General features: G+C 44.4%; 1 protein-coding gene across 2 annotated transcripts in view; it reads right to left on the bottom strand.

Annotated features, from left to right (window-relative positions):
* Window positions 1-375: 375 nt before the first annotated feature.
* The window catches only part of LOC112221550 (helicase ARIP4), a 75,658-nt gene continuing 61,463 nt past the window's right edge, over window positions 376-14,570 (bottom strand). For both annotated transcript variants that reach the window (XM_042303943.1, XM_042303944.1), the window contains 11 exons: window positions 14,198-14,540; window positions 13,465-13,642; window positions 11,669-11,881; window positions 11,335-11,453; window positions 11,012-11,127; window positions 10,640-10,739; window positions 10,173-10,378; window positions 8,148-8,323; window positions 5,903-6,099; window positions 5,163-5,542; window positions 376-5,024 (listed from right to left, as the gene is read on the bottom strand). In XM_042303943.1, coding sequence (XP_042159877.1) covers window positions 4,087-5,024; window positions 5,163-5,542; window positions 5,903-6,099; window positions 8,148-8,323; window positions 10,173-10,378; window positions 10,640-10,739; window positions 11,012-11,127; window positions 11,335-11,453; window positions 11,669-11,881; window positions 13,465-13,642; window positions 14,198-14,540 — 2,966 coding nt within the window. In that variant the 3' untranslated portion in view covers window positions 376-4,086. The remainder of the gene's footprint in view (window positions 5,025-5,162; window positions 5,543-5,902; window positions 6,100-8,147; window positions 8,324-10,172; window positions 10,379-10,639; window positions 10,740-11,011; window positions 11,128-11,334; window positions 11,454-11,668; window positions 11,882-13,464; window positions 13,643-14,197; window positions 14,541-14,570) is intronic.

Raw genomic sequence — 14,570 nt, 5'->3', positions numbered from 1 at the left:
TACAAACACTAAAAACATGCAATCATCGGCTTGCAGACAGCTCATGTCACCAAAGCTAATACAAACACTAAAAGCATGCAATCATCGGCTTGCAGACAGCTCATGTCACCAAAGCTAATACAAACACTAAAAACATGCAATCATCGGCTTGCAGACAGCTCATGTCACCAAAGCTAATACAAACACTAAAAACATGCAATCATCGGCTTGCAGACAGCTCATGTCACCAAAGCTAATACAAACACTAAAAAGCATGCAATCATCGGCTTGCAGACAGCTCATGTCACCAAAGCTAATACAAACACTAAAAACATGCAATCATCGGCTTGCAGACAGCTCATGTCACCAAAGCTAATACAAACACTAAAAACATGCATGCAATCATCGGCTTGCAGACAGCTCATGTCACCAAAGCTAATACAAACACTAAAAGCATGCAATCATCGGCTTGCAGACAGCTCATGTCACCAAAGCTAATACAAACACTAAAAACATGCAATCATCGGCTTGCAGACAGCTCATGTCACCAAAGCTAATACAAACACTAAAAGCATGCAATCATCGGCTTGCAGACAGCTCATGTCACCAAAGCTAATACAAACACTAAAAGCATGCAATCATCGGCTTGCAGACAGCTCATGTCACCAAAGCTAATACAAACACTAAAAGCATGCAATCATCGGCTTGCAGACAGCTCATGTCACCAAAGCTAATACAAACACTAAAAGCATGCAATCATCGGCTTGCAGACAGCTCATGTCACCAAAGCTAATACAAACACTAAAAACATGCAATCATCGGCTTGCAGACAGCTCATGTCACCAAAGCTAATACAAACACTAAAAGCATGCAATCATCGGCTTGCAGACAGCTCATGTCACCAAAGCTAATACAAACACTAAAAGCATGCAATCATCGGCTTGCAGACAGCTCATGTCACCAAAGCTAATACAAACACTAAAAGCATGCAATCATCGGCTTGCAGACAGCTCATGTCACCAAAGCTAATACAAACACTAAAACATGCAATCATCGGCTTGCAGACAGCTCATGTCACCAAAGCTAATACAAACACTAAAAACATGCAATCATCGGCTTGCAGACAGCTCATGTCACCAAAGCTAATACAAACACTAAAAGCATGCAATCATCGGCTTGCAGACAGCTCATGTCACCAAAGCTAATACAAACACTAAAAGCATGCAATCATCGGCTTGCAGACAGCTCATGTCACCAAAGCTAATACAAACACTAAAAGCATGCAATAGACAACTATGAATTCATTCTAAATACAGAACAGTACACCAGTCTCTGTGTAACGATATCAGTTTTGTTTGAACCTGTTGCTATGGATTGTCGTCTAGGACAGGAGATTGAGTGAGCTATACTCAATCTTGCCCTCTTCATCTGATTTTAGGTAATGTCATCTGATGGACGTCTCTAGACTATATGCTCAGTTTCAGACACAGTGTCTATTCCCCCAAGTTGAAAAGGACATCAGTTTAGTGAAAGAGTTACTTATGTTCAACTAGTGCTTGAGAATCTGTGTCATTAGAGTAACTGTTATCAAAGTAAATGACATTTAAATTCCATTCAAAACATTATTTTATTTTATTTAGAAACTAAATGTTCTTTATCTAAAAGCCATCCATTGTTACATGTCCATTCACTAACTACATACAGGCTCTTCTAGCCATTCTCCTCAAGATAGCAGCTTGACTTTAATAACTGGAATTAAGAGAGTCAGTTGGTCGCCGACTGAATTGATTTATAAATAAATACTTAAATTCATGTAGAAATCTATGGGAAAAAAATAGTTGGTTCAACAACTTAAGATGAATGAATACTGAGAGAACTACCTTTCATTTGCAATTAGGATAGATCGATTCACATGAACATCTGGATGATATGAACATAAATAAAAACTAAACAAAAGCACTGGATTACATTTTCTATCTGCTAATGAGTGGTTCGACCACCTTGACTGGTTGGTCCTGAAATTCACACACTTATGGGTCAGACGTCTATTCAGACGTATATAGCATTTCTCAAGTCATGTAACAAGAATCAACGTGTTCTAGTAAACGAACATAAAACATTTCCCTTACAAAAACAGAACAAAAAAAGGAATCAATAAATATGCACTGTCATAAATAAAAGTGGTACATAAAAACAATAGAAATAACAGGTCAATTAACACCTTAAGTATGGTATGAAAAGATGAACAAGTCTGATGATGTAAGGGTCTCATAATAAACTCAATAACTGGAGTTTAAAGCTCTTGCTGAAGAGACTCAAGGCTAGGGACTTGGCTTCCCTCTTCCCAAAGTGTTGGGTAGTTGCTGCGTTCACATGCTAGTCGGAAAGTCAGACATTTCCCGACTTCCTAATTGGTTGTAGTTATACACATGCCGCGTTCAACCAGTTAGCAAGTTGGACATTCCCGAGCTTCCTAGTTCCGACTAGCACGTAAATGCGGCATGAGACAGTAGGCGGCCAACGTATGTAATGTGGGGGGTAATAAGAGTCAGCAGTAACAGAAATGAAAAGTTCTGTTGTTTATTAAACAGAACCAGGTCACAGACCTCCCCCCTCTCTAAATCAATGTCCCGGTACTTTGCTACACAGTGAAGTCTTAAGCCAGCATCATCTTTACAATGAGCTCACTAAGTCTATAATGACAAAACTGTGACCAAATTAGGGAAAGAAACCCTCTTCTCTAGGCCAATAGCAGTTGACGGTGACGTTTGGTTGCTTCAGATGTCTCTGGAGAGATCTCCTCTCTGGAGAGGATCATTGTTGTACTTGTTGTACTTTTTTTGGCACAGCTATTTTTGACTCCTCTCAAATGATTTTGGTTTGACAATGATCTCTTGAATCCTGTTTGTTTTTCAGTTGAAATCACATACGCCAAAGATGAGAAAAAGGAACTGAAAATGAGTGTTCATGCTATCCACAAGGCAGAGTGAGTCATTATGACAGAAGTTCTCTACTCTAGAACCCTTGGGTACACAATGCAGAAACAGACAGAGAAGTAGACTGGTGACCCACCTGACCACCAGAGGGTTCATGGGTTATATTTGCATCACTTAGCAAAGCTACAGTAAGACTATGGGTGAGATCCAGGTCCTAGGACTGCCCGTCTCGCTGTTTCTCTACTCCCACTAGGTAACATTCAGAGAGACAGAGGCAAGGCATTTTCAATTCAGCTCCCTTCGGACAGTTGGAGTTTAGCAAGATCACAGTTTTTACATCGTCGCCTGTAGACGATGTGTACATTTGAAAAATATAGATGACATATCAAAAATCGAAATCAGATCTTTACAAGTGTGATGCCTGTCCCCAAGGTCTGCATTAAAGTCATAAATAAGCATACATTCTTTGAGTTTAAGGTTTTTGACTTAATTTTTCACCCAACAAAGAGCCTAATTGTTTCTTTGAATTGAGTCTCAAGTAGTCAATTTTCTGAAAAACAAAACGCAGTAAATTCAAGGGCAAATCAAATCGATTTTGAAAACAGTTGTGACATGTTTAGAGCACGACTACTATATAAAATAATATTCAGTAGCATATAATGACAATGAAGAACAATATCATGTAACTGATATTTTGCGCCATACAATAATTACTACCAACTACGTATATAAAATCTATTGTCAGTTAGTTATTAACCTAGTCTGTCATCAACCGCTGGGAATTTGTTTTTTTAATAGAAGACAAAGAAGTGATTTGCAGGTCCAAACCCAGCAGTCTCTTGCTTCAGTGATTTGCAAAAGCCAGTACAGGACAACATTTTGGAAGCCCCAAGTTCATTTTTCTTCATCACATAAGTTTAGATTTGCCTTTTTTTAAATGTTTAAATAAGATATTCAGCATAAGGATTTGGTGCTTTGTCCAGTCTGTTATATTCCAACACAGATTCTCGTTTTCTGAAAGGTGTGCATGTTGCATTTAGGATGGGGAATAGGTCTAGTGGAGGTGGTGGGCTTGGTTGTCCCTTCCCTTTCTCTTCAGCTTTCCTAGCCCCAGCAACTCTACTAACTGTCCCCTACAACCCACATGCCTCTTTCCTACGGTTGGAGGCTCTCATTTTCCCATCACCTCAATGACATCATCATCATCATCTTCATCGTCGTTGTTGCTGTCTGAGCTGCTTCCACCGGCGTTCTCTGCCGAGCCGTGGGCATCAGAGCGACCCAGCCCTGTCCCTATCAGGCCAGAGGAGGAGGGGAAGTGGGAGAAGAAGCTGGAGCCAGCGGGGCCTGGGGTGGCGGCCGGTAGCTCCCCGGGGTGCAGCAAGTTAGGATACATGCACAGGGACTGGCCGTAGGACATGGGAAAACCTGGGGGCAGCATGCCAGCCATACCAGCACCCAGCATGAAGGGAGCTAGGGAGGCCGAGTCAGGGGCAGCCGAGGAGGTGATGGTGGAGGAGGATCTAGGTAGGGTGCCGCCCCCCAAGCCGAAGGGGTCGGGAGTCATGGGGAACATGAGACGGTGGTCACCCTGCTGGCTGTGCGACTGGAAGTAGGGCAAGCCGGCCTCCATGAATATGGGGTGCCCCATGGAGCCCAGCATGGCTGGGTTGAGGCCCATGGGTGGGAGGTCATAGCCCGCCGCGAAGGGAAAAGCCTGGGGGGGCAACTGGGCCGAGGTGCGCTTGCTAGGGGCCGGCTGCTTTTTGATGGCCCATTCGATGTTGGACGGGGTGGAGGCCTTGCGCTTGGTGCCCCTCAGGTCCAGGGCAGCAATGGCATCTGTGCTGGGCTTGGCCGGGGCAGAGGCATCGCTCCAGGGCTTGGCATGGCTAGTCATGCTGCTGCCATTGTTGCTCTCTGCCGGCGCCTTCTCCTGTGGAGCCGCTGCACCTGCAGACAAAGCCTTGGAGCTCTGCTGATGCTGGGCCTTGGTTCTGGTTGCAGCCTCGTACCTCTGGAGTTCACTCAGGATTTCGGGGCTGTCGGGGGAGAGCAGGCGAGTCACACAACCATTGGCGGAGGCCTCCTCCGATACCTTCTGGGTGTCTGAGATAGGGAAGGTAAGACAGACGGGTCAGATACTTCTCTAGACTAAACGAAACCATCAGCACTGGATAAAAACAGATCCATATGTACCAAATGAGTAAAAACGATACTGACTAAAGGTTGAGTTGGTATTGCTACCTTTGGGTGCAGCAGCTGAGTTCTCTTCCCCTGCCTTGGGCTTGCTTGCAGTGCGGATGGCAAATATCCTCCCATCACAAGTCCTGATATAGGTCCCTTTCGTTCCTCTGATGACGTGGATGCTCTCTCCTGCACTGATTCTGGCCTTAACATCAGTTGAACTGTTGGTTTCAGGTATCACGATATCTGTGGTGGTGACGATCTTCTGGACGAATACGCCCGCCTTTTGCAGGTAGTTGACGGGAAAGCCTGAGCTGGACTCGGTGTCTGCTGTGGGGGCAGAGCTGTGAGACGCCTGGAGAGGCATCGTGGGAATTGGAGTCGACTGAACTGGGCAGACACTGGCCACCGGCTTCTCATCTTGTCGGGGGGGTGGGCGCCTGAAGGGGGGTAAGGGAGAGGAAAGATGACAGGGTGGGGTACTGACAGTCCGAATAGAGTGGAGGGTTAAAGATTTTATCAACAGTTCAAACTTTGGAATTCAAAACTTGGTGTCACATTAGGCATCTCTCTCTAGTTCTTCATGGAACCATGCCAGGAGTGCAACCTTCTCCTGGACCTGTTGTTCTGGGTTTCTTCTTTTAGGGAGTTTTTCTAGACACTTTAGTTCTGCATTGTTTGCTAATCTGGGTATCTGATGTAAAAAGGGCTATACAAAATACATTTGATTGACTGTATGCAACTGTAGTATTGTTACTGAGAAAACGTGTACATCTTTGGGGACCAGGGGAAAATCTCACCAGTTGCGCTGGCTGAAGGCAGGGATATTTGTGAGGCTCTGGTCGCTGGCGGGGTAATAGTGGGCATAAGAGGGGCGCGTGTAGGGCACCGACGCACGCTTCTCATCCTCGTAGCTCTTCTTGGCGGCCTTCTTCTCCGCTTTGGTGAGTTTCATCTCCTGTCGCTCCATCAGGAGAGACTCGTGGTGAAAGGGTTGCTGGAGAGACAAACATGGAGAGTAGTTTAAGTGAAATTGCTCTAAGTATAATATGCCATCATGTAGGTTATAATTCTGGATATAAGTGTTAATAAAGTAGCATTTTGATGAGAGTGAGAGTTCAATGTGGAAATGATGGGTTGAGACAGAGTCTGTCCATGATTCAGCGAGCTAGATGTATGTATCATGTGGATAAGTATCAACTTATGATTAGACAGTATAGATGTGTGTATATAGATATGTATATCTAGTTTGGTTCTAACCTTGGTGATCAGGTTTGGGTAGAGTGTATAAAACAGTATGGTGTGCATATATATACAGTTGAAGTTGGAAGTTTACATCCACTTAAGTTGGAGTCATTAAAACTAGTTTATCAACCACTCCAGAAATGTCTTGTTAACAAACTATAGTTTTGGCAAGTCAGTTAGGACAACTACTTTGTGCATGACATAAGTAATTTTTCCAACAATTGTTTACAGACAGATTATTTCAATTATAATTCACTGTATCACAATTCCAGTTGGTCAGAAGTTTACATACACTAAGTTGACTGTGTCTTTAAACAGCTTGGAAAATTCCAGAAAAAGATGTCATGACTTTAGAAGCTTCTGATAGGCTAATTGACATCATTTGAGTCAATTGGAGGTGTACCTGTGGATGTATTTCAAGGCCTACCTTCAAACTCAGTGCCTATTTGCTTGACATCATGGGAAAATTAAAAGAAATCAGCCAAGACCTCAGAATGTTTTTTTTTTTGTTGTGTTTTTTGTTGTTGTAGACCTCCACAAGTCAGGTTCATCCTTGGGAGCAATTTCCAAACCCCTGAAGGTACCATGTTCATCTGTACAAACAATAGTACGCAAGTATATACACCATGGGACCACGCAGCCGTCCTATCGCTCAGGAAGGAGAAGCGTTATGTCTCCTAAAGATGAACGTACTTTGGTGCGAAAAGTGCAAATCAATCACAGAACAACAGCAAAGGACCTTGTGAAGATGCTGGAGGAAACAGGTACAAAAGTATCTATATCCACAGTAAAACGAGTCCTATATCGACATAAACTGAGAGGCTGCTCAGCAAGGAAGAAGCCACTGCTCCAAAACCGCCATAAAAAAGCCAGACTATGGTTTGCAACTGCACATGGGGAAAAAGATGGTACTTTTTGGAGAAATGTCCTCTGGTCTGATGAAACAAAAATAGAACTGTTTGGACATAATGACTGTCGTTATGTTTGGAGGAAAAGGGGGAGGCTTGCAAGCCGAAGAACACTATCCCAACCGTGAAGCACAGGGGCGGCAGCATCATGTTGTGGGGGTGCTTTGCTGCAGGAGGGACTGGTGCACTTCAAAATTATGTGAATATATTGAAGCAACATATCAAGACATCAGTCAGGAGCTTGGTCGCAAATGGGTCTTCCAAATGGACAATGATCCCAAGCATACTTCCAAAGTTGTGGCAAAATGGCTTAAGGACAACAAAGTCAAGGTATTGGAGTGGCCATCACAAAGCCCCGATTTCAATCCTATAGAAAATGTATGGGCAGAACTGAAAAAGCATGTGTGAGCAAAGGAGGCCAACTTATTGTGGGAAGCTTGTGGAAGGCTACCGAAAAGTTTGACCCAAGTTTAACATTTTAAAGGCAATGCTACCAAATACTAAATGAGTGTATGTAAACTTCTGACCCACTGGGAATGTGATGAAAGAAATTAAAGCTGAAATAAATAATTCTGTACTATTATTCTGAATTTTCACATACTTAAAATAAAGTGGTGATCCTAACTGAGCTAAGACTGGGAATTTTTACTAGGATTAAATGTCAGGAATGGTGAAAAACTGAGTTTAAATGTATTTGGCTAAGGTGTATGTAAACTTCTGACTTCAACTGTATATACCTTGGTGACGAGGTGAGGGTAGAGCTGGCAGGCCTGTGATGTAGTGTGTGTTTATAGATGTGTATATAGGTGTATTACCTTGGTGACGAGGTGAGGGTAGAGCTGGCAGGCCTGTGATGTGTGTGTGTTTATAGATGTGTATATAGGTGTATTACCTTGGTGACAAGGTGAGGGTAGAGCTGGCAGGCCTGTCTGATGCCCGCCTCTATCTCTTGGTGGGGCTGTAGTTGCACCTGTGACACGTCAGGCTCCTCTTCCACGAAGTGCAGCAGAGACTCCACCTCCCTTCGCGTGAACGACAGCACCGGGTTCAGGTCATCCACCACTCGGTCTTCAGAAAGGAGGGATGGAGTCAAGAAAGGGGGTAACACTATGTCTAGGGTAGGGGTGGGCAATTCCAGTCCTCGACGGCCTGATTGGTGTCACAGTTTTGCCCCAGCCCCAGCTAACACACCTGACTCCAATAATCACCTAATCATGATCTTCAGTTTAGAATGCAATTTGATTAATCAGCTGCATTTCATAGGGATGGAGAAAACGTGTGACACCAATCAGGCCCTTCGAGGACTGGAGTTGCCCACCTCATGTCTAGGGCCATCAACAGCTGCATGAAAAGGTCTCTGCGTGTGACATGAAACATGGCATACAGCATACCCTGGCCATGTCTATTTTATTATTCAATTCAATTATAAGAGTGTGGGCCTTCCTTTTCTGTGTATACAGCATAGCTGACCGACATGTGTTACATTTACATTTTTACATTTTAGTCATTTAGCAGACGCTCTTAAAACATCTTAGGGATAGGGGGCAGTATTTTCACGTCCGGATGAAAAACGTGCCAAAGTAAACTGCCTGTTACTCAGGCCCAGAAGCTAGGATATGCATATAATTGGTAGATTTGGATAGAAAATAATGTCTATGAGTATAACACAACTGATTTGGCAGGTGAAACTCCAAGGACAAACCATCCATTTTTTTATTTTTAGGTCATAATATTTCCTGTTTATTTTCTATTGAAAGCCCTATTTAATAGGAACCTGGTTGCAGTTCCCATGGCTTCCACTAGATGTCAACAGTCTTTAGAAATCGGTTGATGTTTTTATTTTGAGAAATGAAGAAGTACGGCTGTTCTTTGTGAGTGTCACTCCAGATGGATTCTACTGTGTGGTGCGCGTGAACTGGAACGCGCTTCAAGTTGTTTTTATCTGGTATTGGAAACAGTTTATCCCGTCTTAAATTGTATCGATTATTTACGTTTTAGGGTACCTTAGGTTGGATTAGGAACGTTGTTTGAAATGTTTGGACCAAGTTTACAGGTAACTTATTAGATACTTTGTAGTCATGTTGGGCGAGTTAGAAACAGTGTATTTCTGAATCAAACACGCCAAATAAATGTACATTTTGGGGATATAAAGAAGGACATTATCGAACAAAAGGACCATTTGTGATGTTTCTGGGACATTTTGGAGTGCCAACAGAAGAAGATCTTCAAAGGTAAGGCATTTATTATATCGTTATTTCTGACTTTTGTGTCGCCACCTGCCTGGTTGAAAATTATTTTCATGTGTTTGTATGTGGGGCGCTGTCCTCAGATAATTGCATGGTCTGCTTTTGCCGTAAAGCATTTTTGAAATATGACACTGCGGCTGGATTAACAAGAAATAAAGCTTTATTTTGATGTATTACACTTATATTTTCGGTTATCTTGAATATTGATATTCCTGTAGTTTGACTTTGGCGCTCTGCAATTTCACTGGATGTTGTCAAATCGATCCCGCTAAAGGGATTGGCGCACGAAGGGATCCATAACAGGTTTTAAGGCGCTCTAAATCAAACCCACAACCCTGCTGTTGCAAGCGCTATGCTCTACCAACTGAGCCTAACAATGGCAAACTATGTCAAAGTGCACTTGGAGTGCACGTAGCCTGAGAGGAGTCTGACAGATCACAGGACTGCTGCACTTCGCAGCACACACACACTGTTGTCCTAGTGAAGTGGACTGGGCCGGCTGAAGTGCCCTTAACAGGGTTGGCTTATAGTAAGAGTAGATTTAAGATATTGGTAGCAGATGACCATGTAATAGTAGACCTAGTAGACATGGCTGGAGGAAGCAGAGGTGTAGTCTGTATGAAGTCAGTATCCATTCTATTCTGTGTTTGTTTGGTTCACTGGTTCCTCACCGGACATGCCCTGCTTGGAGATCTGTCGGTCGTAGATCTTCTTCTCCAAGGTGAAGTCACAGACGAGGCGGTATATATGGCAGGGTTTCTTCTGGCCGTAGCGGTACACCCGACATACGGCCTGGGCGTCGTGACAGGGGTTCCAGGAGGCATCGAACACCACCACACGGTTAGCCCCGATCAGGTTCACCCCCAGACAGCCAGCCCTGAGGATGGGAAGAAGCACACGTCACTGACCTGATGTGTATGTGCACGTGTGTGAATGAGGGTTTGTGTGTGTGTGTGTGTGTGTGTGTGTGTGTGTGTGTGTGTGTGTGTGTGTGTGTATATATAAATAGAGGACTGTGCATGTGTGAATGAGGGTTTGTGTTTGTAACTAGTGTGGTTACTAGTGTGACTATACATAAGTATGATTACAAACAAATTATAATTATTTATACCAGTGTGTTCCTGTGAAGGTCTTTTACCTGGTGGACAACAGAAAGATCAAGGCGGAGGTGTTGGACGGGTCGTTGAACTGGTTGATGAGCCTCTCTCTCTCTGAAGCAGATGTGCTCCCATCCAGTCCTAAAGAGACAAACCATAAAAAGAAAGTCAATCCCTTTCTCCAACACAGGAACAACCAGTTTTTACCCAAGGGCTTCATACACAGAATGATGGTGAGATATCAATATCCCCAGCAGGTGGCGATAGTCAATGTAAATCAACAGGAAAAGTGGCACCATGGGATTGGGGAGGCTGAATACATTTGTATAGCTTCAGTAAAAGACACCACTGGACAAATGGAGTCACAGAGACATGGTGACAGTGGTGGTTGTCATGGAAACGGGGAAACTTACTGTAGTAGTTGTGGTTGCGGACCCAGTTTTGATTATAGCCCTCTCTGGCGCTGCCCGCCAGTATGGGCCTCTTGGCCAGGAACTCCTCGATGACTGACAGGGTGGACAAACTCTGACTACATGAGAAATAGTGGAGGGAGGGATACGGTGAGGAGGGGTGCTTGGAAATTACAGTGAAACTAATTTAACCATTTGAGAAGTTGGTCAGTCTGTGCTTCGGCCTTAGTCTTCGTGGAATATGTTGCATAGCAACAGTTGTTTTAAAGGAACGGAAATGTAAGATCAAAACAGTAAAACAACTGAGGTTCTGTTTCTGTGCCTACCTGAACACCAGGATCTTGTCTCCCTTCCTCACACTCTCGTCGATCAGGTGGAACAGCAGGACCATCTTAGCAGAGTTCTCCAAGAGCCCGGGTTTATAGTCAGACATGATCTCCTTCGCCTGAGAGAGGAGATGAGGTAACAGAACAGTAGTGTAATTGTAGTGCACAGTTTAGGGTAATAACCTGTTTTTACTGAAACCTACGACAGAATCCGTTCTAAATGAGCGACCCTCAAGTTGTTTTCCAACCGTCATAAATCCATGATGACTCAACCCCCTGCCACTTAAACTGAATGGAAAAACAACAAACATGGTAGTGAAGTGTGGCTGCGTACCCATTCGTAGGTGATGACCTGGTTGGCCTTCTCCTGCAGAGCGTTTAGACTCAGCCCTCCGATGCTGTTGGGGTCCTCCGGGGTCTTGCCCTTCTGGTAGGGGGCTGGGCAGCGGGCGTGGCCGTTGGTAATGTCATCCAGGTCCAGGTCCTGCTCATTGGCCAGATTCTCCTTCTGCAGCGCCTCGTACAGCACGTCTGGGTGGTTCCAGATCTGGTAGAGGAAGACATTATTCCAACATTAGGATGACGTCTGGGACATGTAGTACACATCATGTGACATACAGGGCATTGGGAAAGTATTCAGACCACTTGAATTTTCCCACATTGCTACGTTACAGCCTTATTCTAAAATGGATTAAATAGTTTTTTCTCCCCCTCATCAATCAACACACTAGATTGATGAGGGGGAGAAAAACAATTTAATCCATTTTAGAATAAGGCTGTAACGTAACATTTTTTTTACATGACAAAATGTGGCCTGAATACTTTCCCAATGCGCTGTACATCAAACGCCATGTACATGCCCACATTTCCTTCAGACGTCATCCTAATATTGTTATAATACCACATAATTTCAAACTGAAATATTACATTTTCCGTAAGTATTCAGACCCTTGCTCAGTACTTTGTTGAAGCACCTTTTGCAGCGATTACAGCCTTGAGTCTTCTTTGGTATGACGCTACAAGCTTGGCACACCTGTATTTGGGGAGTTTCTCCCATTTTTCTCTGCAGATCCTCTCATGCTCTGTCAGGTTAAATGGAGAGCATCACTGCACAGCTATTTCAAGGTTTCTCCAGAGATGTTCGATCAGGTTCATGTCCGGGCTCTGGCTGGGCCACTCAAGGACATTCAGAGACTTGTCCCGAAGCCACTTCTGCGTTGTCTTGGCTGTGTGCTTAGAGTCACTGTCATTCGCCCCAGTCTGAGGTCCTGAGCGCTCTGGAGCAGGTTTTCATCAAGGCTGGTTTTACTGAGGAGTGGCTTCTGTCTGGCCACTCTACCATGAAGTCCTAATTGGTGGAGTGCTGCAGAGATAGTTGTCCTTCTGGAAGGTTCTCTCATGTCCACAGAGAAACTCTGGAGCTCTGTCAGAGTGACCATTGGGTTCTTGGTCACCTCCCTGACCAAGGCGCTTCTCCCAATTGCTCAGTTTGGCCGGGCGGCCAACTCTAGGAAGAGTCTTGGTGGTTCCAAACTTCTTCCATTTAAGAATGATGGAGGCCACTGTATCCTTGGGGACCTTCAATGCTGCAGGAATGTTCTTGGTACCCTTCCCCAGATCTGTGCCTTGACACAATCCTGTCTCTGAGCTCTATGGACAATTCCTTCAACCTCATGGCTTGTTTTTTTGCTCTGACATGCACTGGTCAACTGTAGGACCTTATATAGACAGGTTTGTGCCTTTCCAAATCATGTCCAATCAAGTGAATTTACCACAGGTGGACTCCAATCAAGTTGTAGAAACATCTCAAGGATGGTCAACGGAAACAGGATGCACCGGAGCTCAATTTCGAGTCTCATAACAAAGAGTCTTAATAGTTATGTAAATAAAGTATATTTTTTATTTGTAATAAATTTGCAAACATTTCTAAAAAACATTTTTTTCTTTGTAATTATAGGATATTGTGTGTAGATTGATGAGGATCTGTATTTATTTCAACCATTTGAAGAATAGTGCTGTAACGTAACAAAATGTGGAAAAAGTTGAGGGATCTGAATACTTTCCGATTGTCCTTCAGACATTTATTTCACTCCTGTGTATGACAGAACAGACACAGACAGACATGCACACCTTGCAGCAAACACAGAAGGCCTTGAGTGGGTTGAGGCTGAGCCAGCCGCTGTTGCCTGCCTCTCTGAAGCGGTTCATAAACTCTGTGTAGAGGGCCCTCTGCAGGGGCGACAGGCGCACCATGATCACATGCTCGTCCTTGGAGGGGAGCTGGTCTCTCAGCACGTTATGGCCACGCCTGGGAACAAACACAAGCACAACCAGAGCTAGACCACACATTTTTATGCCATATAGATCTCTTCTACATTCATGAACAAACACAACCATTATCAGACTTCATCTAGAATATCCATTGAAAGTACTTTTTAGTCCAGGAATAGACTGGGGTGGCAGGTAGGCTAGCGGTTATGGAGGTGAGCCTGTAACTGGAGGGTTGCCAGTTCAAATTCCGGGTCCGAAAGGAAAAATCTGGCAGGTAATGAGCTGGCAATCAGAGGGTTGCTGTTATCAAAATCCTACATGTCTTTGCCTGCCGTTGTGTCCTTGAGCAAGGCACTTAACCCCCCACAACAGCAGCTCCACAGGCGACTAGTGTGGTAGCACTGCACCTCTCCAAAAACCCTGCATGTGTGTTTACGGAGGGGCTTGGTAAAAGCAGAAGTCAAATTTCGTCTGGACCTTGTGTGCAATTGACTAATAAAGTCATCTTAAGGTTTAATCGGAGAGGGGGAAACTTGCCTATAAAGTATAAAGAATACAGTTCATGTGGGTTATAACCAGCTCTCATTCTCACCTCTGGACGAAGCCCTCCAGCAGGCTATGGAGGACATGACTTCGGTATCTCATCAACCGGACGTCCTGAGGCGTACTGTCCACACACTGCCCGTTCAGAATGGGCCTCTCAAACATGTTACTGAACTCCTGCCTGGTGCCCAGGAAATCAGGCCTGACAAAGTCCACCATGCACCAGTACTCTATCAGGTTGTTCTGCAGGGGGTATCCCGTGAGGACCACACGTCTCCGGGTACGGATATTCTTCAGGGCCTGCGAGGTGCTGGCGTGGCAGTTCTTAATGCGGTGGCCCTCGTCACAGATCACCACGTCCGGGCCTGGGCGAGACAGGGCCTTCTCTATGTCTTCAGGAGAGTAGAGGAATGTCAAGTTAG

This window comes from Oncorhynchus tshawytscha, linkage group LG22 (assembly GCF_018296145.1).
Source record: "Oncorhynchus tshawytscha isolate Ot180627B linkage group LG22, Otsh_v2.0, whole genome shotgun sequence".
Taxonomy (NCBI): Eukaryota; Metazoa; Chordata; class Actinopteri; order Salmoniformes; family Salmonidae; genus Oncorhynchus; species Oncorhynchus tshawytscha.
This window is presented reverse-complemented; position numbering and strand designations above follow the sequence as displayed.